Raw genomic sequence first — 26,716 nt, forward strand, 5'->3', positions numbered from 1 at the left:
TGAACATTTATTTATCATATTAACTGACAATGAAGAAGCCAAGCTTTGCTCTTTGATAAGCTGTGAAATGGAAACTACCTTTTAACTCCTTGCAAGATGCTTGTCTTCAAGAGGTGACTCTCAGAGTTCGTTTGGAGGTTGTTGGGGTTTTTCTCTTGCTTTTTTTTTTTGCTATTTACCTATCTCCTTGAATCTAGATTGAGTTCAGTGCCCCATTCCTTTCTGCTCCCGCATATAAAGCTCTCTTTTTTATTGTCTTTCTCTCCACCAAAAAAAAAAATCAGTAACTGCTAACGTGTGCTTATTTCCCCCTCCGCATTTCCCCTCTAGTGCTTCTTAATAACCCCATAATTTACTTTGGGTGAGCACTTGGACCTTTTCAAAGCACTTTCTCACACATTCTCTCACTTGAGATTCAATTCAGCTCAGCAAACATTTGCAGAACACCTGCTGGGTGGAGAGCACTGTGCAAGGTGCCAAGGAAATACAAAATTATAATTATCTCTGCCCTCGTGGAGCTCGGGTTGTTGTTGTTGTTGTTATTATTATAACAGATTTGACCCTTCATGACCCCATTTGGGGTTTTCTTGGCAGAGATACTGGGGTGGTTTACCATTTCCTTCTCCAGCTCATTTGACAGATGAGGAAACTGAGGCAAACAGAGCTAAGTGAATTGCCCAGGATCACACAGCTGGTGTCTGATGCCAGATTTGAACTCAGGAAGATGTCCTTCTGACTTCAAGCCTGGCATTCCATCCACTGTGAAGGTGTAAGACACATGCACAAATAACTAAGTGCAGAAGCAAAGTGCAAAACAGTACACTTTAATACTCCACTTTGTTTGATTCAGTACCATGGAAAGCGTATGGAGCCAGAGCACCTGGCTTTTTCAATTGCCTCTGATGATTATTCCCTGTGTGACTTTAGAAAAATCACCTAAACACCTAAATACCAAACACCAAACAAGTTTCCTTGTTTGTAAAACAAAGGGTGGAATAGGTAGCCTCTGAGTTTCATTCAGTTTCTAGATCTGTCACCCGGTGACTCTCACAATAAGTCTGTGAGGTAAATGCTATTATCATCCCTTTTTATAGATGAGGTTAATTGACAGGTAAGTGTTTGAAATAACATTCAAACCAAGGTGTTTCTGACTATAAACCCAATGCTTTATCCACCATATTTTTTCTCTAGCACAGGATCATTAACTTTAATCTGAAAGGGACCTTAGAGGTTATCTAGTCTGACACCCTTATGTCCCTGATGAGGAAACTGAAGCCCACAGGGGTGAGCTGCTTTGCACAAAATCACACAGATCATAAGTGCCAAAGGCACAATTTGACACTGGGTCCTCTGAAACAAAATTCAATCCTCCTTCTAAGGCATGATTTTGCAGGATGTTACCAACGGTGGGAGGATAGGGAAGAATAAGGAAATCACACAAATCACACAGAAGACATTTAGGTGAAGCTTTAAAGGACAGATGGTAATTTAAGAGACAAAGGAGAGAGAGGCCATTCCAGTCATAGGAAGAGTACAAAAGTTTGCAAGTTGTGGTAAGGTAGGGGTGGGGGAATGGAACAAGAAATTTGGAACAATTAGGCCAAAGCATAGAGTATGTGGAGGGCAGTATTGTGAAATTACACTAGAAAGGGAGGACAGAACAGACTATGGAAAGCTTTGAATGCAAGGCAAGGATGCTTCAACTTTACTCAGCAGGCAATAGTGAGTTACTACAGATTCTGAGCAGGAGTGACATGACTTAATCTAATCTATACAGAGATATAAATACAACCTATATGCGCACTGTTATATAGTAAACATTTACAGAAATCCTGTGAGCTAGGTATTACTATCTCAGTTTTATAATTGGGAAAACTGAAACCCCAAGTGGTCAAATGATTTTACTTCAGTTCCATAACTAGTTAGGAGAAAAGCTAGGACTAGAATCAGACTATACTATGCCATGCATTCCTAACCCTTTTATTCCTATCCCCTTTAGTATCTGATTCCTTCCTTTGACCACAACACTTGGTCCAGGAAACCAGCACTTAGCCCTACTTTGGGACATATTAGCCTGCCCAACCCTTGCCCTTGCTAAAACAGTGCCTGGGCCCAGGGTGATGACTCAAGTGATCTTTTAAGTTCCATGTTTTTACAGTAGCTATATCCTATTGTTCCTTGCAGAAGCTAGAGCTGATTTATTAATTCCATTTCCAGCTTTCTGCTGGAGATTGACAAACTTGGGCTATGACCCTGCCAAAATGTTCACCTGAAAATTAAGGAACAACTACTTCCTCATTATGAAAGTCATCAATGAATTATTTGCCCTTTCTGGAAACTGTAAAATATTTTAATGCCTTGTTTTTGATATCACAGTTATTTCTCTCTACACTCTCTTACACACACACACACACACACACACACACACACACACACAAGAAACTCTCTTATAACAAGAAAAATAGGCAAAACCAAGCAAAAGAGGAACTGTACCTTTCTATGACTTCTGTATTTAATATCCATAATATTTTATATTATATTAATAATTTTATAATTGCAAGACCTCTGGATTTTATGTTGCATTTATGCTGTGTTCAATGGCTTTATGTGTTGCTATTTATATTATTATAGTCATTGTGTTAATATGACTGCTTCTTTTACACTGTATCAAGTTCATACAGGTCTTCCCATGTTTCTCTGGATTTTTCATAGTCTCCATTTCACACGAAGCAATGAATTCCATTACATCATATGTACACATACAGATATGGCAATGTGGCAATAAATCCCATTATATCACGTATCACAAGTTGTTTAACAGTTCCCCAATTGATGAGCACACAGTTTGTTTCCAATTTTTTTGTAACCTCAAAAAAGGTACAACTAATAATATTTCAGAACATATCGGCCCCTTTTTTTCTTCCTTTAACTGGATAGAGACAGGCACTTGAAACTAGACCTTTAGTTTCATTGGCACAGGGAACTCTAGGGGGAGGAAATTCCCTCTACCAATGCAGATTGACATCTTCTCTGCAATTTGCAGTCTTCAAGAGTTTCCTAGAACACGGCCAGGTTAAGCAGCTTGCCCAGAGTTACATAGACAGAATGTTTTGTACATGGGCCATGAACTGAGGTCTTCTGGCTTTGAGGATGGCTCTCTAGTCCTACACCAAGCTGCCTCTCTTTAGTTCTAATGAAATTTATTAATCATCTCAGTGGATTACTAAGTCACATGATAATTCACATAGAGTACATCTATAAAGATTACAATTAAGTGTGGAGTTTTGTTTTGTTTTTTGCTCTAGTCTCACACAATTATCCCAAAGATGTGGCAAACAGTGACAATATAATGCAGAATGCTGAATGTCACTGGGGCTTTAAGAAATAAAAAGCTACTTCAAGTATGGCCCTTAGGGCACTGCACAATGATTTGCTCTGGAAGCCTCAAGCTTGGTCTCTCAGACTTTGAGTCTGCCCTAAAGCCTTTGCTCAAATAAGATTGATTCCCTCTTGGGCTGATTTGTTACACACCAACCTTCTGCTCTACTTATTCTGTGCTCTAGTCAAACCAAACCACTCTCTGTTCCCCTAACCCTGCCCATCAGGCAGCCCTAGGCTCTTCCACCTCTGCACCTGGAATGTCCTCAAATCAACTACTTTGACTCAAGAAGTATTAAACACAGTGCCAGGCACCAGGGCTATACACATAAATTAAAACATTCCCTGCCATCAGGAAGCTGAGATTGTACTGAAGGAGACAGAACATATATTAAACGTAGATAGATCTATAGATAGATAGATAGATAGATGATAGCGAGATATTGTATATGTCTATATGTCTATAGACATAGACATCAACATGGATAATGCAATATGTTTGTTTTGGGGAAAAGCGAATGAAATACGCAAAACCCAGAGGAATGAGGAATGGTTTCTTGTAGGAAGGTGGATGCTGATACCCAAGAGAACCTTCCAGACTTGAGAGACAAAGGCACAAAGATGGAAGTTAGAATGTTATGTTCAAGGGAAGAGCAAGTAGGTCTGGAAAGCATACCACTAGAGGGGAAGTAATGTGTAATCGTCCTGGAAATAAAAGTTGGAACAAGATTGTGAAGAGCTTTAAGTGCCCAAGAGAGTCCCCTCCTTGCACTCTGGCAGTGCAAATTCCTATGCAGATTTTAATGACCAATTCAAATGCTATTCCATAGTACTTTCAGAACTCATCTTACTTTCCTTTCTAACATTCTGTAATGCATTTAGAGAGACTAATATGGTATAGTGAATGTAGTTTCAGAGACAGGAAAGTTCAGGGCATTTATTTGTTTTTTAAACAGCACTATTCAAACTCAGTGTATCTTCTCTTCAAGTCACAATGTCAAATTCCTGACTCCAGCCAGGCCTGGCCCTCTATCCACTCACTGAGCCACCCAACTACTCAGGAACAACATTTACTAGGAGAAATAAGGCAGAGCTTTAAGCTATCTTGAAAAGCATTTAAAAAAACAAACCACCCCAAATCTTTCAGGCTGTTGTGGTTTGTTGGTTTGTTTGTTTCAGTAAAATGCAGGCACACCCTTGCCCCTAAGAACAGATTGTACCTGTCTTTTCTTTTCCCTCCTGCTGGCTGTCCTACACTGAGATCTGCCAGATGCTGAGGCTGGAAAATTCATTTCTTCTTCTGTGTTCCCAAAGGAAATTGCCAAAGGGGTCCGATGTCTTTAGGTGAAAGTGCTTTTTGAATAAATTTTAAAGTGTCTTAAAGAAGGAAGCCACTACATCAGAGACCTAAACAAAGCACAGTAGCTATCTTCTCAATCTAATGGGTTTCCATGCTAGGTTTTCTTAGCTGCTTAGATTGGTCTCCTTCACTGAACTGGCAGAGAGAATATCTGAACTATTGTGAGTTCTCCTTAAAAATAAGAGAGTTGGAAGTGAATGAAGGATGGTATCAATCAGCATGAAATGATTATTTTCTGCATCTAGTCCAATTGCTTCTGCTTGGCTTTCAATGTCCTCCATAATTGGTCCCAGGCAACCTACCCAACATTACCTGCTACTCCCCATGCTATTTCCTCTATTGTACATGGGCTAGTTTATGACCTTTCTTCCTGTTCCTCCCATGTTGGTTCCTGCTTCCTTATATTCCATTAGATTATAAGCTTCTTGAGGACACGGACTGTCTTTTGCCTCTGTTTTTATCCCCGGTGCTTAGCACAGTGCTGGCATGTGGTGGGTACTTAATAAATGTTTTTTTAATTGGTTAATTGATACTTCTTAATACTGCTCCTCTCATACTGCCCCGTCAAATGTAAAGCCTCTCCAAACTCTACCCATCCTTTAAGAACCAATTTCAGTCCTACTTCCTACATTAAGCCTTCCCTGACCATGAAGCTTATACTGATCTCTCCCTTCCCTGAGCACTTACAATCAGTACCAACAATTAAGAATTTAATTATGCTCTGCTTCAGATGTGATAATATCTAGCCTAGCTCAAGGAGAGGTTATAACTCGTACGTTATCTACCCATCTCAGCGTATGGGGGGAAGAAAAGAGTTTGCTAACAAGAACCGTCACCAGAGCCAGGCGTCTTAGGATCATAAGTTTTGGAGCAGGGGAAAGAACCACACAGGTTCATTTAGTTCAGCCTCCTTGTTTTGTAGATGAGAAAACCGAGTCCCAGAGAAATCAAGTCTTCTTGTGCATATTGCATAGTGATTGATAGATGTATACAGTAAATTTCCAGTGGCGTGGAGGAAGGAGTCCTAAATCTGAAAGGAAGAGAATCCCAGGCTTGAATTCCAGCGTCAACATTAACAAGCTGTGTGACTCTGTGCAAGTCATTTAGTTTTTCTGAGCCTTAGATTCTCCATGTGTAAAATAGTAACAATAATGCCTTTAGAAGCTGCTTCACAAAGCTGTAAAAATCACATGTGTGTAAAGTGCTTATAAACCTGGCTGATTTCAACCTGGGTTCTGTGTATGACAAGTCCCAGCTTGATGCCCTGGATTTGAAGTCAAACATGGGTTTGAAACACAGTTCTACTACTTACAATTTGCTTGACTTCTCTGGAGCTCAGTTTCCTTATCCGTAAAATGAGTTTGTACTAGGTGATTCTACAAGATCTAAATGATCCTAAGAACTGTGTCTCTGTTTCTGGTACTGTCAACAGGCTCTTCTCTCCCTATAATGTCCTGAGATAGTTCAATAATCCCCTTATATCCTGTCAGTCTGGAATGCATGTCAGGCTTCCTATCTGAGTGAAGGGGGCCAAGTGGGATACATCATAACTGAGACAGCTCTGGAATTTTTTAAACCAATAAAATCAGAGTTTTTTTTTCTCTAGACAGCCTCATTCCTAGACACCAATATTCCCTTGCCAGGGTTATGCTGAAGAGTAAAGAACTATGTAGTTCTTTCTCCTCATATTTGCAGAAGCCATGACTACCTCATACCCATAAAAGCCGATCGATCTCATCAGTTTTGTCAGGAACCCTCCTCACAGACCTGTCTGTATTCCTGGAAACATCCATGGCCTGGGAGCAAGCCCGAATTTCAACATTATTGAGTTAGGATCTTCCCTGTCACTAAGAGACTCAAGTGGAGAGGCTTACAGACACAGCCTTCTGGTGGAAGCACATCAGAGTTTCAGTGCCAAGTGGATTATCTGCAGTGCCTTCAATAAAAAGAGATCAATCATTTGGCATTTAATTATCAGCTCAATGTGGAAGCATTTTGATGGCAAATTCTAAAATGTCAGTGGCTTTTTATCCCAGCCTAATTTTCGTTCCTTCTGTATACTCATAAATCTGTCCAAACCCAAATCCTTTTGCCATCAGTTCTCTACCCAGGACTACACTTGCTTTCATTAGGCACATTTTTGATGATGTTTAATATGGTACCAGATCATGGGACAAATTGGGGGGAAGGGAATCAATCAAATCATTTTTAGCCCAATATGAAGAAAGCAACTGTCTTTTGTTGTTGCTTGACTTTTTTAAGTTTACCGTTTTGTTGTTGAGTTTAGAGAGCCTTGAAAGTTTCTGGGTCTTAAGACAACTTCTCTATACAATTCAATGTAAATCTACTAATTCCACCTTCCTTATAAAAGGACATGTTTTCAGAGATCAGAAGGTGTGGACCTGGTTTTAATTTTTTTTAATTAACAATCATTTTTTTAATCTCTCACATTTCCTTCCCTGCTCCTCTCAACTGAATTAAAAAAAAGAGAGAGAAAGAAAATATTCCTAACAAATATGCATAGTCAAGTGAAGAAAATTCCCTCATTGGGTGTATCCAAAAGTATATTTTACATTTTGCATTTTGAGTCCATCAAATCTCCATCAGGAGGTGGATCTTTGGTCATCCAGAGCTATGGTTTATCAATGCACTGATCAGAGCTCTAAAGTTTTTCAAAGTTGTTATTGATTAAACTGCTTCCAGATTCTGCTTAGTTCACTCTGTGTCAATTCATATAGATCTTCCCAGGTTTTTCAGAAACCATTATTGGTCTGATTTCATAGACCTTAGAGATTCTATGGTCCACATCCCTCATTTTAAAGACATCAGTAAAAAATCTCCAAACTCCCAGGCTATTGTCCATTCCACTCTATCATGGCTTTCTTAATTTTAAGTAGGCAAGATGTGAAAAATGTATACGATTCCAAGTTGAAAAGATTCGTAAGAATCCTAGGATTTTATAGAACTCTGCTCTTATTGCTGTAGGTACTGCCACCATTTCTGTGGATCCTAAACCTCCTCTTATTCTGCACTTCTTTTCCATGTCTTCTATAAATTTTCCACAAAGGAATCTACCCATCAAAATGAACTTCTTCCCCTAGGTCTTATAATACTTTGTATATGCCAAGTGACACTTAGCCTGACTTGCACTTATCCCTCAGTCTAACTATATAACATCTCATTTCCTTTTCTTATCAGTCGTGTCCTTGGTGGCATTTCTTATGCCAATGCTTGCATACAATGTACCATGAGGTAACATGATACAGACTATTTGAATCTTCCATGCATTTCTTCATTGTCTTGTGAGTCATACAGAATTTTTACTCTTCGAACATCATGGTGTTCCATATTTAGCAACCATATAGCATCACCAGAATATTTCTGTTGCCTGTAGGTATCTCATACTCACCATTTCCAAAACAGAACTCATTATCTTTCCCCTGAAATCGTCTGCTCTTCTAAACTTCCCTATTACTGTCTAAGGCCTATCCTATCAGTCTCATAGATTTACAACCTCAGTTGCATCTTCAGCTCTTTACTCACATTCACACAACATATCCATTTCATTGACAAACCTCATCATTTCTACCTTCACAAAACCTCTCATATAGACCAAATAATCATTCATATAATAGTCTGGGTGAAGGTAAAAGGACCTCAATAAGGCATTAACAGCATGAATGAGAGATCAGCCGGGCCTCGGCTGCCAACGCCAGATTCTTTAGGGAGTGTGGAGTGTGGATGGGCTGTTCTTTCTCCCAGCACAGTTGCATCAAATAGGGGCAGACTGCTGGGGACCTATGCCATGCCCTCAGCAAGATAAAGCCAGGATCATTGCTTCTCTTCCTTCTCACTACCCCCAGGAACAAAATAAGGTGCTAAGGTTTTTCTCTCCATGGGGGTGTTGCGTCCCAAGATGAGTCAAGTCAATAAACATTTATTAAGTGTTTGCTGTGTGCCAGGCATTGTACAGACATCCGCCCTACCCTCCTCCAATTTAATTTGCCTGAGACACTGGAATTCCCATTTAGGACTCCATTTCCAACATTTTAAAAATATATACCCCTGGACCCACCTTTGATCGAGGTTATTGAGTTTCAAGTATATATTGATTTGAGAAGGTTATACAACTCTCTAAATTTCTATTTTTCTTAATCCCCTGTAACATGTGTTGGCTCATGAACCACATTTATCATGGTGTTCTTTTAACTCACATTCATCACAAGCATTGCCAAAGGAGATGACCAAGTAGCCCCTGGAATTACACTCCTTTTTGCCTTTGGGTACACACTAAAACCAATTTCTCCCACTCCTTTTTCTGTCTCTCCAAAAAGAGCTCATGCGCTGGTTTTCCATTTCAGGACCATTTCTTTTGTGTCTTCTGATTTTTAGCGTTAAAGTCAGTATCGATGCAGTACACTTCATTCTCCGGTAGCATCTCAGCTGTTTGTTCTTTGAACAAGGATCTTTCTCCATCTCTCCCACCCCTTTTAGCCCTGCCCTCTCCAAGACATATTTCCAAATCTAGCTTTGAGATCACTTAACCAAATCAACACTACCATGCTTGGGAAAGGATGCATGAATCCATTGCCCTGTGATTCCAATCTCATTTCTTCTGGCCTCCCTGTCTAAAATGCACCTCCTTGACCACACTTTTCCTATCTTGTTACATTAAAATACAAGCTCACTGAGGTCAGGCATCATCTTGTGTGTTTGTCTTTGGATCTCCAGCACTGAGCATAGTGCCTGGTACTTTCTTATCCTCTACCATATCATCATTACTAACATTTACATGACTTTGTTTTACAAAAGTGTTTTACATATATTGTCTTATTTAATCCTCACAACAACCCTATGAGATAGGTGCCATTATTATTCCCATTTTACTGGTGAGGAAATTGAGGAAGACAGAAGTTATGTGACTTGCTCAGGGTCATACTGCTATGGTAGTATGTAAGACAGGGTTTGAATTCAGGTCTTCGCGACATTTAATGTTGAATGAAGGAACAAAAAGGCATTTATTTAGCTCTTACTAGGCAGCTAGGGGGTACAGTCCTAATACTTTTTTGTTCCTTAAATCAACAATTAAATAAATGTTTGCAGATGATTTAAAAAATGTTATTCTTTACAGCCTTTTCCCTCTTTTCTGCCATTTGGCCACCATCACTGCAGAAGTAGAAACAGGCCTTATGGGACTAAGGGCCATTTGGTATTTTATTTTGTTCCATGGGCTGCCACAGCCAACGAACTGATCACCTTGGGGGCAAACTTCTGACTATAGCCTCCCCTCACATGGCTATGCTAATTTTTTGGTAGAAGACAGTGTAACATCTGGATAATACTTGGGCTTCTAGCTAGTATACCCTTTGACAACCTGATTGGTTAGCCATTTGTTATCTAGGCATGGAGTTCCATAATTTTTTCATTCAAATAAATCATTTATTAATTCCTATACATTTTGCAGGCATTAGCATCGTCCTTCTAGTTTCATTTCCTAACAAGGTTTGTCTAACTTCCTACTCCATGTTTGACTCACCAAAACTCTTTCCTAGGGATCATTTAGTAAACTTCTCCTGGCCAAGAATTCTCTTGACACAGGATCTCAGTCGCTAAGTATATGTCACATATAGAGGGTGTCTTCAGGCATCCTTGTGAGGGAAAGACAGGTTGTACAGAGGAAAAGAGACCTATCAGTGGGTAATGACATGTCAATTTTCTATGGGCAAACCAAGTGCTTTTGACCTTCTATTTCCTTCTTTATAGCTACCTTAGTTAAACTATGAAAATCATGTCATTGGGACTTGGAGCAATTGTGTATATGTATATATATATGTGTGTGTGTGTGTGTGTGTGTATATAGTGTGTGTGTGCATGTGTATGTATGTATATGTATATATACACATACATATATGTATGTGTATATATACATTCACATATGTTTAAAATAACCCACTCTTCATTCTCCTTTCTCTCTCATTCTCTCCCTTTCTCTTTCTCTCTCTTCATATATGCTTCATGTATAGTCACTATATATATGCATACATATATGTAATTGGGGATATTTGCATATATTCAGATGTTTCACAAGTATTCCTAAAAAGCTTGCAAAAAATAAATCAACCATAAAAGGCATAAGGAAGTTGACTATTTAAAGGAACTCTGCAGTGGAAACGTCTATAAAATTTAAAATCCATGTATACATTCAGTAGTAAAGATTTCATATGAAATGCATGTAGTCATACACATACAATCAACTTATAGTGAGGAATCTTCAAAACAATGCACCATATAATGGATACAGAGGCTAATTGTTGGCATGGTCTTCTCAATTACATTCGGATTCTAGAAAAAGTGATCTTGCAAAATGGGGGGGGGGCACATTTAAAACAACCCAGAAAGACTCTCTCCTACGGGGTGGGGTGGGGATGGGGGCAGGCAGGAAAGAGAAGACAGAGAAGATAATACCAAACTATAGTAGATCTTACAAGTGCCTTGGTTAAAAAAAAAAGATGCAATTGTTCTCTTTTATCCAATCTATTCTCATTTTGTTTCATTTTTTTAGTTCTATCCAAAATCAGCTTTGCAATGGACCCTATAGAAAGAACCTTCAGAAACTGTGTCCATTTTTAAGCTTTTTCTAGAAAATGGGAAGGAAGGGAAAAGATTGCATATAAAACTCACATCAATCTGAGTTTAATAGAAATAGCTGTTTTCTGTTAGTGGAAATCCATTTGGCTTTCAGGGCAAAGACAACGTGTAAATCTTATGTGCTTCTCCTCTTTAAGAAAACTCTATTCTACTTTAAAAGAGTCTGAACTTACAAAAGAGATGAATTACGGGATCACTACAAAGGATCCTAAATTTTACAGAAGAATACACTGCAGGGTTCCTTAAAAAAAAAAAGCTTCCCTAGGGCATTTGAAATAGATGTTTTTTATAAAAATTCATTTCACAACCTTTAAAGAATATATTTGTTGTATAAAGGAACATCTGAATGCAGAAAAGTATACCTACTTGCATGTATATACATATATATATATGTGTATGTGTATATAGAAACAAGTATAGACATATTCATATTAAGATAGAGAGGAGAGAGAGAGAGAGAGAGAGAGAGAGAGAGAGAGAGAGAGAGAGAGAGCGCATTAAAGGGTTACTTTGAGAAAAGAAAGTTTAATGAAAGAATGGGCCATACCACATTGCTGAAAGCAACTTATACATAATACTCACTAAAGCAATGCTTGAGTGAATGCATTCCATTCAATTCAGTATGTGGCATGGTGGTTAAAGGACTGGACCTGGAATTAGGAAAACTTGGGTTCAAATCCTGCCTTTGACATTTACTGGCTGAGCAACCATGAGCAAGTCATTCAACACTCCTACCCCTCCTCAGCCTTGGTTTTCTCATATATAAAATGAAGGGGTTGAACTAGGTGATTTCTAAATTCCCTTCTAACTCTCAATATAGGAATCTTTGATTCTCTGAACAGAGATTAAATGCTTGATATATATATGGCACTGAACAAAGGATAAATAAATGAATGAATGAATTATTGATGGTAACTCACTTATATGGCCCTTTAAGGTATACAAAGCACTTTCCTCAGGACCATCCTGTTAGTGAATGGATCATTCAATCAGTCAATGAAGTAAAATAGAAACTAGTGAGTTCTACCTGATTTTTGATTCTTCTTTGTTTTTTCAAGGAAAATAAAATCCTGTCTAGGTAGTCTTAAAAAGAAAATATTTTCTATACGGGTAGGATACAATACAATACAGTTAGGATCTTAAGTGGGTCAAAACTGAACATTAAATTCAGCACAAACTTTGAGAGTAATTTCTTGTTATGCCAAAGAGTTATTGAAATAATACATCCTGGGGCAGTGGATAGAGCTCCGGCCCTGGAGTTAGGAGGACCTGAGTTCAAATCCAGCCTCAGACACTTGAAACTTACTAGCTGTGTGACCCTGGGCAAGTCACTTAACCCCGATTGCCTCACCAAAAAAAAGCAAAAAAAAAAAAGAAGAAGAAGAAGAAAGAAAGAAAGAATACATCCCTTCTAATAGCTCTTTACCCATCATCCTATGATATCTACAAGATAGAGTGGTCTAGGTAATTGGAGGAGGAATAGAAGATGTCCATCTAAGGTGATCACACTATGGAAGACATGGTTCAATTTTGAAGGAAAGAAACCAGATTCCTAGAGATAAGGAAGAATAGAATGTAATCTTATTGAGGCCAGAGATCACACCCTTAGATGATAGATACACCTAAGAAACAGTGAGAAGACTGGCTTAGGATAGGAAGAGGGAATTTGGCTTTAAATAGAGTTTATACACTGTTTTATTAATGGACTGTGTCCTGGCTAGCAAAATGTCTCTTGTCCACTAAAATATTTGTCTCAGTTCCTTCTACATGATGGAAAGTTGCTGCCTCCACCATCATCCTCAATAGCTTGCACCTGGGTCCTACTCCACCGAAGTGCATATAAACCTAAGATGTACAAGAAACAGTAATTGATGGAGTCATTTGAGTGTAGAGAACAGCGAAAGATGTTTAACAGGGCCTCAGCCAACAAGAGAATCATCAGCACAGAAAATAAATGGGAGGACTGAGAATAAAGGACTCAACGGGGAATTTTTGGAACTAACATTTCATCCACTTCCTGCTTGCAGTCAAATTGTAACATAACTTGATCTTGGAAGTGACAAACCTGGTTCTTTTCAGAATAATTACATCATTTGTTTGAAAGGCCCATTTCGACCTTAAAGAAGTCATCATCGAAGCACAGAGAAGGGAATCACTTCGAACAAGATGATTGAGCTTCTCTGATACACTGGGGCCAATTCTGGCCTGTAAGGCTTGGGTCCTGGACGTGGTCCAGAATCCTGCCATTTCTTCCTGACTGTAGCATATTGCTTCTGTTGCTGGTCATTAGATGGCCCTGGATTTTGGGATATTCTGCTTCCACTCCGTAAGAAAACAAGGTGAGATGTAACATATCTAGCTTGTCTGTATTCAACATTGCCAACATCTCAGCAAAGGAAATGGCTGAATCAATTATTACTTGTGGATGTTATACAATATTTTTATTATTTTTCTTATTGTTCAGGAAGAAATATGAAGAATTCAGAAAAACTTGGGAAGATTAGTACAAATAGATACTAAGAAATATACATACATACATACATACATATATATATGTATGTATGTATTTACAACAGCATAAAAAAGGTCACTAAAAGCAGCAATGGTACCTGAAAAAAATAATGAAATAGACTTTCCTCCCCTTGATAGAGATATGGGAGACTAGTAAGGCAGAATGGTGTGTATTATAAGACTGGTATCAGTTGGTTTTGCTAACCTGTTTTTCTTATTTACAAATCAGGTTCAATTTGGTAAAGGAGGTAGGGTCACAGGTAAAAGGTAGTATTTCTTCTCTGTCTCTCTATCTCTGTCTCTGTCTGTCTCTCTGTCTCTCTGTCTCTGTCTCTCTCTTTCTTCTGGGCCTTCTCATCTCACTCAGGCTGAAAGCAAGCAGCCCCTCATAGCCTAACCCCGTTGTTGCTAATCTGCATGGAAGTTCTGACCTGCTCTGGTATGGCTGGGAGCTGGCTTACCCCTTGTTACACAGCCTGATGGTCCTGGCTCCCACAATTTTACAATATTGGTGCAGGATTTACTTGGTACTTCAGAATTCCCAAATTCAAACAATCTACCTGCCTCAGCCTCCTGGTAGCAGGGGGTATAAGTACATACCAACATGCCCAGCAGGAGGTGGTATTTCTAGAAATAACTGTGATATAAATACAAAAGGTAACATCAATAAAATTAATTTTGGCGGGCGGAAGAAATGAGATGGGGAGAAAACTTGGAACTCAAAATCTCGTGGAAGTAAATGTTGAAAACTAAAAATTAATTAATTAATTTTTAAAAATATTGAAGTCAGCTCCAATCACATAATTAAGTAAGTAAATAAATAAAATTGATTTTAGTCACAAAGGAAAAGGTATTATTGACTTCAGAGTCAAGACAGATGTGAGTTCAAATCCTTACTAGCTGCATCATTTAACAAGTCACTTAACTTTTCTGGATTTCAGTTTTCTAATCTGTAAAATGGGGATGGTAATACCTAAAGTAAGCAGCTAGATGTCTCTCCCAACAGAGTTTTGGGTCTGGCATCAGGACGACCTGAGTTCAAATACGGCCTCAGACACTTACGAGCTTTGGGCAAGTCACTTAATCTCAATTTGCCTTAATCCACCGGAGAAAGAAATGGCAAACCACTGCAGTATCTTTGGCAAGAAAACCTCATTGACAGTATGGTCCATGGGGTCACAAAGAGGCAGACATGACTAAATGACTAAGCCACGAACTACCTAAAATATCCATCTATCAAAATGTTTTAATGTATGAGAATGTAAAGCACTTTGCAAGTGTTAAATGTCTGGTATCATTATCGTTATCATTATGGAGATAATACTGTCATTATACCTTCAATTCAAGAACTAAAGTCGTGAACTTTCCTATTCAAAACTCAATGCCAGAATTAACTTCTGGAATAACCCAGACTTCCTCTAAGGTTGCAGCTGCTTGGTTGCTTTGACCAAATGCAGACAATCCCACAGCATGCTTGCTTCTCCTTTGAAGTCAGAAATTACTCTCTTCATAATACTATGGTAATGATCAGAGCTGTTATGAATACTTAAGATCAACAATAACTGTAATGATTTCTGTTTTTCCCCTTCCTGCTGGAAGAGATCATCACATCAAAGCACTGAAGGAAATCAGCAGATGAATATTATTCCCAATGACTGCCTTTTGAATATCTGTCTAAGAGTCAAGTAGATCTCTGTGCTTTCAGGGGTGGTTTAGGGAAGGGAAGGGAGGGGGAGAAAGAGAGAGACAGAGACAGAAAGAGACAGAGAGATCCTGATTCAATTCATTTTGCTAACTATTTATTGAAGAACATTTGTTGTTTTAGTCGTGCCCAACTCTTTGTGACCCCATATGGAGTTTTCTCAGCAAAGATACTAGAGTGGTTTGCCATTTCTTTCTCCAGCTCATTTTACAGATGCAACTGGGGCAAACAGAGTTAAGTGGCTTGTCCAGGGTCACACAGCTTATAAGTGTCTGAGGACATATTAGAACTCAGGAGACTGAGTCTTCCTGACTCCAGGTCTGTCACTCTATCACTGTGCCACCTAGCTGCCCTGTTAAAGCACATATGAGGTGCATATTAGAAGGGCACAATGAATGTGATGCCAGATTTAACCTGTATTCATATTCAGCCGCTGACACTAGTTATGTGACTTCATGTCCCTTAACCTCTACTGACTCAAGATCTATGTGGGTCAGATAGATTATCGTAGATGGAATGAGTTCCCATATGAGGAATTCCCCATGCTAGAGAAATCCAAAATCCCAGGTTCTTTCCATACATGGACAGAAGGAAAAGAAGGAAGAAGGGAGAGGAAAGAGAAGAGGAAGAAGTTGCTGAGTGGCCCAACTGGAACTGGCCAGTTGGTTCCCCAGTGGGACAGCTCATACTACTCACAAGTCCATGTTATGTGAAAATAGGTTGAAGGAATTGGGTATGTTTAGCCTGGAGAAAAGAAGAATCAAAAGGGATGATGTAATAATGACCTTCAGGTATCTGACGGGCTGTCACTTGGAGGGGGAATGTAGAAATTACTAAGAAGCAAATTCAGGCCTGATGTCAAGGAGGACATCTCCCATTTAGAGCCGCCCAAAGTGGAATGGGTGGCCATGATTTTCAAGCAGAGGCCTACCACTTATCAGGTATGTTCTAGTGGGTATTTCTCTCCTGGAATTGGTTGAACTAGATGGCCACTGAGGTCCCTTCCCACTCAGTAAAGCTCTGCAATTCTGTGACAAAATGGAGGAGATGCATGGGTTTCTATAATGCAGGTCTTGCTGTGACCAAATTGGGCTAGATCCAAATGTTATCTGAAGGCACTGAGGCCTATGAGATTTTGAAGTTAGGTGGCTGAAAGCAAAGGCAGCGGCAGTGCATATCCTAACTGCCACTTATTATCAAAGCAATCTGGAGCCCACATCAGGCCTAATGCATCACTTAGAGCCCAAGGACTTAATCAAATAGCCCTTTTACTAAAATCACATTCCAAGAAGTTCACAAAGATAAAAGCCAGTAAGAACTGCTGGCAAAGAGAGAAAAATCAGTCCACAAGCAAGTTCCGGGAGGTCTCAGGAGCTTTCCACTAAAGTCCTAAAAACCACCATTATACTTTTCTTGCATGAAGGGTCCTCATATGAGTCCCAACTTGACCCCCCCCCAGGGAAAATGTTAACCCAAACTGCTTCCAGGTCTGAACCCTAACTTCATCTGCTCAGAACAATCCCCAGTGCTCTGGGGGGGGGGATTAACACACACTTCCCCAGGTCCCCCAGTATCCTGCTCTACAATCTCACCTCTCTGTAACTTGGTTTCCTCACCTGGAAAATACTAGGGTTGGACTAGATCATTTCTGAGCTCAGTTCTAGTTCTTATATTCTCTGACTTTAATTCACAGAAATGTTAAGAGGATTGGATCTGTTTTACGGAGCTTCCTTCCTAGATACCTTTCCTGGTTCTTTCCTCATGCACTGCTGTTGCTCTTGTTGTCATGTTGTTTCAGCCATGCCTGACTCTTTGTACCCCATTTGGGGTTTTTTGGACAAAGATACTGGAGTGGTTTGCCATTTCCTTCACCAGCTCATTTTACAGAGGGGGAACTGAGGCAAACAGGGTGACGTGATTTGCCCAGAGTCACCCAGCTCATGAGTGTCTGAGGCCAGATTTGAACCTAGGAGGAGTCTTTCACACTCCAGGCCAAGTGCTCCACCTAACTTCAGTGTCTCCCCAAAAGTTTCTATACACACCATTTTATTATTGAGGTCTAGCACTCATCTGTTTCTCATTCCCTCAGTTAGGAAGGTCTTCTTTAGGGACCTCCCTATTCTCTTCTCTCCATTAAGCAGACCTAGTAGACTCATAGCTTTTACAAGAAAGGAATAATAGGTGCTCAATAGTTGCCTCTTTATCTCTCAGTGTCACAGTACATCTGTGCCTAGCATAATGTAGTAAGGGCAGAATAAGGCTTTGTTGCTTACTTGGTTGATCTCAGTAGTTTTTTCTGCATACTCATTAGGATCACATTCCATGTCCCTTTTCATGTCCAGTGATTTTTGTGGAGTACTCTGGCCATGATAGAAAGCCAAAAAGTGGCTAGTGAGAGCCAGACATTTCCACAGTGAATCCAACACCCAAGGCTTTGCCTGATAAGAATTTAGGTACTTACGATGTCATAATTCTTTCAGCGCAAGGACAAAAAGGATTCTGGTGGTTGATGAGCTCAACCTTCTCATTTTCCAGGTGAGAGAACTGAGGTCCAGAGAGGTTAAGTGGCACAGTGGACAGCATGCCAAAACTGGAGTTCAAGTCCAGCCTTAGACACTTAACTGGCTGTGTGATTCTGCACACAGATTTTTAACCTCTCTTTGCCTCAGTTTCCTCATCTGTAAAATGAGGATAATAACAGCATTTTCCTCATAGGGATGTTGTGAGGATCATATGAGATAATGTTTATAAAGTGTTCAGCACAGAATCTGGAACATAATAGGTGCTATATAAATGTTTGTTACTGGTAATGATGATGACAATGATGATACAAAAGGTCCTGGTTCTTTAGGCTCTGCTAGGTCAGACTTCTTTTCCTCAGTATCTGCCTACCCAGATTTTCCAAGAAAGCGCACAGCCCCAAAGAAATTCCCTTGAAGTACACAGTCCCCTTTCTTTCCTCCCATTACTGTGTCTAGCCTACTATACCTCTGAGGATAGGTAAGAAGAAAACTATCTACCTTTCCTTAGATTTGCAAGTCCCTGCTCAGGGTTGCTGAATAAGATGTGAGCTTGTGAAGATGAAAGAAAGCGTACAGAGAAGAACTTACTTCCATCCAAACATAATTTCTGTTCACCTTCTATAATTATATCATGATACACATATTTTATACTGCTGCAGAAATGATTTAAATAGAACTAACTGAACAAATGTGCCTGAGTAGGTTTCAATAGATGGACCCTCAATGGCCAACTAGGATTTCTCTGAGTTGGAGATAAGTCTGGACAAGGCTATACTGGACCAAAATATAGATCTAGTCTTGCCCAAGTCTTGAGTATTGTATTAAAGCTAGGTCCATACCAGCATAAAGCAGGGGAGAGGTGAGAAGAGATGTGTCCAGACATCTACATTAGTGCAAGGTTCTCAATGTCAGCACTTGGAATATTCCAGACCTATGTAGTCCCTCATCCTGCTGTAAACTGGGCCCTGTGCCATTTGTATCAAGTCCACTTCAGATCTGGCTGCTAACACAAGGCAATTTATTTTCCTTAGACTTTTAACTTGAGTGCACTTATTATATTGCATTTGTAGAATGTTTTGTTTCATATAGCATTCATTTTCATCTTGCCAAAATCCCAGCTACAAAATTAAACTGAGTCCTGAGATCAGCTAATCCAGCCATTTCATTTCACTCTAGATATCCCTTGTCCTACTTGTCTTCCATGGAACTTGTAGCACCCACGCTTATGCCTGTAGAGAATTTGTGCATTCTCTCTTTCCATCAGACTTCTTTGCTACACCCTCTCTGCACATGACATTCCATCTCCCACCTCTGTGTCTTTACACAAATGTTACTTCCACCCCCTGTGACCCTGCGTATCTGTAATCCACTCCCTCTTCACTTCTACTCTTTAAATTCCTATTTCCTTTAATATATAGGCCAGATACTATCTCCTACAGTGTGTGAGACCATTCTTTCTCCGTTATTAAGGTCCTTAGCCTCTTGAAATTACTTTGTATTATTTTGCATATACTTTGCATTTATCTATCTGAGCATTAATGATCTGCAAATAGCAAGCCCCCTGGTCTACTTTGATTGGATAGAGTATTCCCCTTGTTGTGCTGACCCAGCATCCTTGTTACTTCCAAGAAAATGTGACTTGATGATGAAAGGATTTCACACTAGCAAGTTCCAAACTCTGGATAGTTCCATGGTCATCTCCCAGCCCTGTTACATAAGCCAAAGTGTCATGTCCTTTCAGTACTGAGCCATGTTTCCCCAGAAGTAACCAAGGTACAGGGTCAACATTCCATGAGCTATGTTCCATCCTAAGGGGGCCAGGAGGGTCTGTTGTTTACCCCCTGTTACATATGCATGTGTTGTATCTCCTCCTTTAGAATGTAAGCTCCTTAAGGGAAAGGAATATATCATTTTTATATTTATGTCCTCAGCATCTAGTACACAACTGATGCAAAGTAGTAGCTTAACAAATGAATGTTGATTGTTGAATGAATGAATGAATGATGACAGACATCCCAATCGAAGCTAAACATTTCAGCCAAAAATCCGAAAATTCGGTGCTAATGCATACAGATATATAGATTTTAAAGTCTTTGGCTGGATGTTTGATATAATGTAGACATGCATTGCTTGCTTTTCTTTATGTCTTCATTATCATATGATATCAACTATGAAGAAAGTTAAGTTTTCTATGCAAGGCCAAGTGATGTTTAAAGTAATAAGATCAAAGAAAACCCAACTGAGATGCCCAATGCATCCTGCATCTTGGACTCAGAAGAGTTATTCCATTCTCTTTCCCAAATGGAACCCAACACACACACACACACACACACACACACACACAAAACTGCGAACAGCTTCCACCACAGGTTTGTCTTCTTTACTATGACACATTCAGGGATTCTGCTGGTGCTTGTGTGTTTTAAAAAATACTACCACGGATGCTCAATAGAAGTATGCTTAAAGAGTTCTTCAATCAGGCCGTTTCTCAGTCTAGCTTTAAAATTTATTGAAGTAAAACAGCTTTCTCCACATTTGCTCTGAATAGGCAATGGTGTCAAATCAACTTATGAGCACAAGTAGTCTCAGCACCTACTGTGTGTACTGCACAGCTATGTGTGCACCTGGCTCTGTAGGAATAAATGGGAAAACAGAAGACATGATCTCTACCCTATAAATGCTATCCATCTAGCAAGGAAGACAGAAAAGCAACACCAAACAGCTGAACACCTATGGGAAATACTTGCACAGCTACATCTTAATAACCAATAATTAATAACATAGCACATTCTAAGTATGGATGTGATGAGGGAAGAAACAAACCCATACAATTAAATGGAATCAATGATCGAAGATTTAGTAAAAGGGATGAATTTTGGACTTAGATGTAATAGCAGTGAAGGGTATAGATTACTGGAAAGGATATGGAATTGTATCCCAAGTGGAGGAAATAGCACCTGCAAAGATCGGGAGACCAAGGATGACAAGCAAGTTAGCTTGGTTACAGTGGAAGATCACTAGAAAAGAATTATGGGAAATAAGAATGGTAGCAACAATGACAGGATACCTTACAGTCTGACATTACTGTTGTTGTTTAGTCACTTTTCAGTTGTTTCTGACTCTTTGTGACCCATTTTTTGGGGGTTTCCTTGGCAAAGATACGGGAATGGTTTGCCATTTCCTTCTCTGGCACATTTTACAGATGAAGAAAATGAGGCAAACAAGGTTAAGTGATTTACCCAAGGTCACACAGCTAGGAAGTGTCTGAGGCTGAATTTGAACTCAGCTCTTCCTGACTGCAAGCCCATAACTCTGTCTGCTGCACCACCTAGCTGCCTCACAGTGTGACACAGAGAAGAGCTAAGGGCTATGCAACCAGATGATGGAAATAAATCTCAAAGGCCAAAGAAAGGAATTTGTGATTTAGTGGAAAGAGCACTAGGTTTGGAGCTACAGGACCTATTTGGATTTAAACCCTCGCTCTGACTTCCTGTGAGACCTTCGACTTGGGAATACATCACTTCACCTCTCGGGGTCTCTGTTTCCTCATTTCTGACATGAGGGAGTTGAGACTGAATGACCTCCAAACTCCATGCTCATTTGAAAGAGAGGGGATAAGTTAGTGTCAACATGATTCTCCCTGGTAAGTTGAAGAGCTCAGATTTGAACGTGGTGTTTAGCCATCTTCATTTTCTCAACAAGACGATCCTTGTGACAAAAAGCACACATTTTCAAAATCCAAGACTCATAGATTTAAATCTGAAAAGACCCTTAGAGGTCATCTAATACAACCTCATTTTGCAGATGAGGAAACTGAGGTAATTTATTTCCCTGATGAGTCTCAGGGAGGTGAAATTAATTTCCTAATTCAAACCTCTGTTGCCAATCCAGCACTGTTTCTACTCTTATCATACTGCTTTCTTTTAAGGCAGCCATGTGCTAATTCAACATAACCCCCCTTCTCCCTCTGGAGGAAGCTAGGTGGTTCAGTGGGTATGGCACTGGTCCTGGAGTCAGGAAGATCTGAGTTCAAAGATGACCTCAGACACTCACTACTTATGTGACCCTGGGCACGTCACTTAGCCTCTGCTTGTCTTAATCCACTAGAGAAACCATTCCAGTATCTTTGCCAAGGAAACCTCATACAGCAACAAGTGGGGACGACTGAACAAAACCTCTTTACTCTGGTGCAACAGTGCTGATTGTTCTGTGGGCCTACATTCATGTTTGACAACTAAGAGAAAGACTGACCCCAGGAGTCTTATTCTTTATGTTTCTCACTAAGAATTTATTAATAATTTTTCTCTTCTTAGATCACTTTTTATATCCTGGTGAAGGCAATTTATACCCTGGGATACAGCGTCTCTCTGATTGCTCTGACAACTGGAAGTATAATTCTTTGTCTATTCAGGTAAGGAGAGGGTGCAAACAAGTGGGAGAAAGCAGGGGTTGGTGACTTCTCAGGTTTACATATCCGTGAATATAAAAAGAAACTAGGAAACACCCATTCCCATGTCCAATGCCTCTTTCCCTGGGGAGAATAGTGCATGTCAGCTAAGATTGCAAAGCATCCTCATAAAATTCTGAACAGATGGTTCTTCATATACCTCAGCGCTAGACCAAAATACATTGCTAACTTCTTCTCACCCCCATTTTAGCACACTGTCTTTTTCAAAGAAAATAGAAAGAACAATAATTTGGAGTGTCCAAAATCTGCACTGGAATCTCAGCTCAGACGCTTATTAGCTTTGTGACCTTAGACAAGTCACTCTTTATTTCTGAGCCTTAGTTTCCTCAGCTGTAAAATGAGGTTAATTATACTACTTGCCTCAGAAGTTGTTGTAAGAAAAGCACTTTCTGAACCTCAAAGTGCCCTTTGATTGTGAATTAGTATCATTATTAAAAATGATGCTATAGGCTCACTTTTAATAGGACATTCAATTCAAAAACTATTGAGCATCTAATATTGAGAAACTGTCTAATGCTATATGGTAAAGATGAGTTGCCTATCTTCATTAGGTAGAGTTTTCTATACTGGTGAAATCATAAAATGGGGTGCAAAGAGAGCAAAGGAGGAAGAGAAAGAGGAAGGGAGGGAAGGAGGGAAAGGAGAGGGATGGAGAAAGAAAAAGGATAAAGAAAAAAGGAAAAGAGAAAAGATGGACGCAGGGGAGAAAGAGAGAAGAAAGAGAAAAGAGAGAGGGGAAGAGAAAGGGGGAGGGAGGGAGAAGAGAAAAAGGGAAAGAGAAAGGGGAAGACAGATCAAAAGAGGGGGAAAGAAGGGGAAGATAAGGGAAGAGAGAGAGAGAGAGAGGAAAAGAGAGGGAAGGAGAGAGAGAGAGATATGAAGGGAGAAGAGAGGCAAATAGATATCTGCCCTTTGGGGAACACAAAAGGGGTGACTCAGACTTTGCCGTTAACAAGCTTCTAAGCTGTTTGGGCATATACCCTGAGCTGTTTTTCCAATAGTAGAAAGAGATTTGGCATATTTGGCATAAGCCAACCATATTTTCTTAATAGGCCATCCTTGTGACAAGTGACACATATTTTCAAGATCCCAGATTTAATGGTGGAAAGAATGTCAGAGGTCTTCTGGTAAAATCTCCTCAGTTTGCAGATGAAAAGACTGAGGAAATTCATTTTAGAGATGGGTCTCAGGGATGTGAAATGAATTTCCCAATTCAAATCTGGATCCTCTGAATCCAAACTAATTCCTCTTTCAATGGTACTTTCCTGTGACTAGTCAGGATCAATGATATAGACTACCATCACAGAACAGAAGTTCTACAAGCTAATTAGATCATCTGTGTACTGAACCCAAACTTACGTCTCATTAGCAATGAATTCCAACCAAGTGTACTAATCATTCAGATTTTACTAGAATATTCTTCCCGCACTGACAAACATATCAAATAAAGCTGGCCATGTGATCAGTGGATTATCTTCCAAAAATAGAAGCGCAGGAACTAAAGTATGATTCAGTACTACTTTTGATTTTTCAGGGATTCCAGCTTTATCAGGTAGTTGACCTTAAATACCTTTTGAGAAATATTCTCAAGCTACTTCCCTTCCTGTGACTCTGTCTCTGAGTCGGTACCATTTAGGTTGGAGATACATGTTACAGAATGTGAAGTAAATGTGAATATGAGGATTTGAGACAGAGAGAATATCATCAGAGAATCCAAATTCCTGGCATTAATCGATTTCCCTCAAGTTTGAGCTCAGTGACCTACTTAACTAGCTGACCTGATAGCAATTGAGGAGGTCCTGTAAGCTTGTTCATTCATGCACTAAGTGAATACAAATTTGCTTCACTTGATATCAGACACGACTCCCTCCAAACGCAGGTCACAGTCACCTGCCTGAAGCACTCAGTTTATAAAAGGAACTTTCTGTGCTTGTTGAAGTTTAACCAACAGTACAGGAGCTTACATTGCTGATGAATAACAGAACAGCCAGACAGCCAAGTACCATTCTGGACTCTACCACTTCACTCCCGGAATCTCAACCATAGAACCATTCTACTGCTCCTTTTTTCCCCCTCAATCACATGTAACTAACTCCTCTGTCCAAACTTCCCAGAGTGATGTGAAGATCAGTCCAATCACACAAATCCCAATTACACATATAACGTGTTTCATTTGCTTGACATGTCTGTTCAAAGAGCACTGAGCCATTTGCAAGCATCACCCAGTTAGTGTGCACAATATCCCTGTGAACTGGGGAAGGGGCAAATCCATTTCATAGATTGAGAACATGAAGTTGGAGTGGCTGTAATGAATCACAGGTTTATAGTCTTAGACTCTTAGGATAATAGATACAGAGGGGCAATGGACCTCAGAGGTCATCTAATTCAACCCTCTCCTCTCACATATGAGAAAACTGAGACTAAAGATATTACATGACTAAGATCACATAGGTGATGACAGAGAATGACAGAGGTAGGTTACAAATGCAGATCCTATGACTCCAAAAGCCAATGTTCTTTCTAGCTGTCTCTCTCCTGAAGGTTGTTGCAGTATACAAAAAGTTGAGCCTTATAACCAATAGAATATAGTAATATCTACTTTCTAGAATGTATAGGGAACCATAGATTTATAACCTAAAGGGACCACACAAGAGAAGTTAAGTGACTTGCCCACCATCTCACAGGTAATGAGTGGTAAAGATAGTACCTGAATCCAAGTCCTTTTGGAATCCAAGTCCAAAAGCAGTTCTCTTTTCCCCATGTCAATGCTGCCTTCCTCATGTAGAAATCCCAAATATATTCATCATCAGTCAACATTTTATGTCCCTAGCCCAGAAAGGAGAACGTGCTCTTAGAAGGTACTGTCAAGTAAATCAGTGTTTCTAAGCCTAGAGACACAGAGCCATCGCAAAGAAACTTCCTAACAGTCCTATGTCAGAACCTCGGTAGAGTTCAACAACAGAGTTATGGACACAAGGGAAACCTTTAGAGAAATGCAAGTAACACCCACCCTCCTTGACAGTCTTCTGAAACACTTCCTTAGAAAAGAACTAGCCAGCCTACTAGCAAAATAGGCAGACATTATAAACCTAGAGAATAGTAATGGAACCACGCTGTCCCCAATGTGGGTATTCTTACAAGTCGTTCAGCTCATGCTTTACCCCTATGTTCTCAATCTGTTTCACTTTTGTCAGTGTTGTCCAATAAATGCTATATAGAGGCTCCACACAGTGTGCTTAGGTTGGGGGAGGGAGAGATAGGTTCACCCTCTAGGTCTCTTTATGTTGCTTGGATACCATTACAGCACATATGCTTTTATCCCTTACTTCCAATATGACTGGTCCATCTCTTTTTCTAGTAATAAAGCTTACAAATGACATATTTCCACATCTTCTTGATCAAATATCATCACATGGCCTATTTTTGAGCCTCTTTATAACCATATATGTCATTCCATGTTTTTTGAGGAGTCCTTACCATTTTGATTTTTCAGAGACTGAGGTATTCAATGATTCTGAGACAGATAGCATCATTAGAAGAATATTGTTGTTTAAAAAAAAAGACAACTTTTTGTTCCAGGGAGAAGCTTATGGTCATTGAAAGCATCATGCAACTTCTCCAATGCAGTCCTTCTGCTTTATTTCTGCTTTCCAATTCTGAATCCTAATCGTTGTCCCTCTGCATTGTCTCTCTAAGATATGGGAACTGATGGGCTCTCCATCCAGTTCCCCAGTCATTCTTCATCAGCCTGGTACAGTAAAAAGACTTGAGTTTGAATCCAACCTCAGACACTTACTAAGTTGTGTGGCCCTGAGAGATTCACTTAACCTCTATCTGCCTCAGTTTCCTCATCTCTAAAACGGGGACAATGATAGCACCTATCCTCCAGGGTTGTTGTGAGAATGAAATAGTATTTTAAAGCACTTTGCAAACCTGAAGGTGCTAGGCTGAACTCCTTTGAGTGGTTGTGAATCTCATTCAGGAGGATGTATCACGTTCAAGGACTCTATTCACTAAGCACAGATAGGAACGTCTAAAGACTAGATTCTATCAAGATTCTATCTAGATTCTAAAGGGAAATATTCCATTTGGGCTTTGTATTAGAAGCTGTCTGTGACATTGAGGGG

At 39.7% G+C, this 26,716-nt stretch overlaps 1 protein-coding gene across 1 annotated transcript in view; it reads left to right on the forward strand.

Moving 5' to 3' along the window:
• VIPR2 (vasoactive intestinal peptide receptor 2) overlaps positions 1-26,716 on the forward strand; it is a 146,044-nt gene that overhangs the window by 85,011 nt on the left and 34,317 nt on the right. Inside the window, exon 5 of the mRNA XM_078152529.1 lies at positions 22,435-22,532. Coding sequence (XP_078008655.1) covers positions 22,435-22,532 — 98 coding nt within the window. The remainder of the gene's footprint in view (positions 1-22,434; positions 22,533-26,716) is intronic.

This window comes from Phascolarctos cinereus, unplaced genomic scaffold (genome assembly GCF_003287225.1).
Source record: "Phascolarctos cinereus isolate Bilbo 61053 unplaced genomic scaffold, phaCin_HiC Scaffold_1;HRSCAF=81, whole genome shotgun sequence".
NCBI lineage: Eukaryota > Metazoa > Chordata > Mammalia > Diprotodontia > Phascolarctidae > Phascolarctos > Phascolarctos cinereus.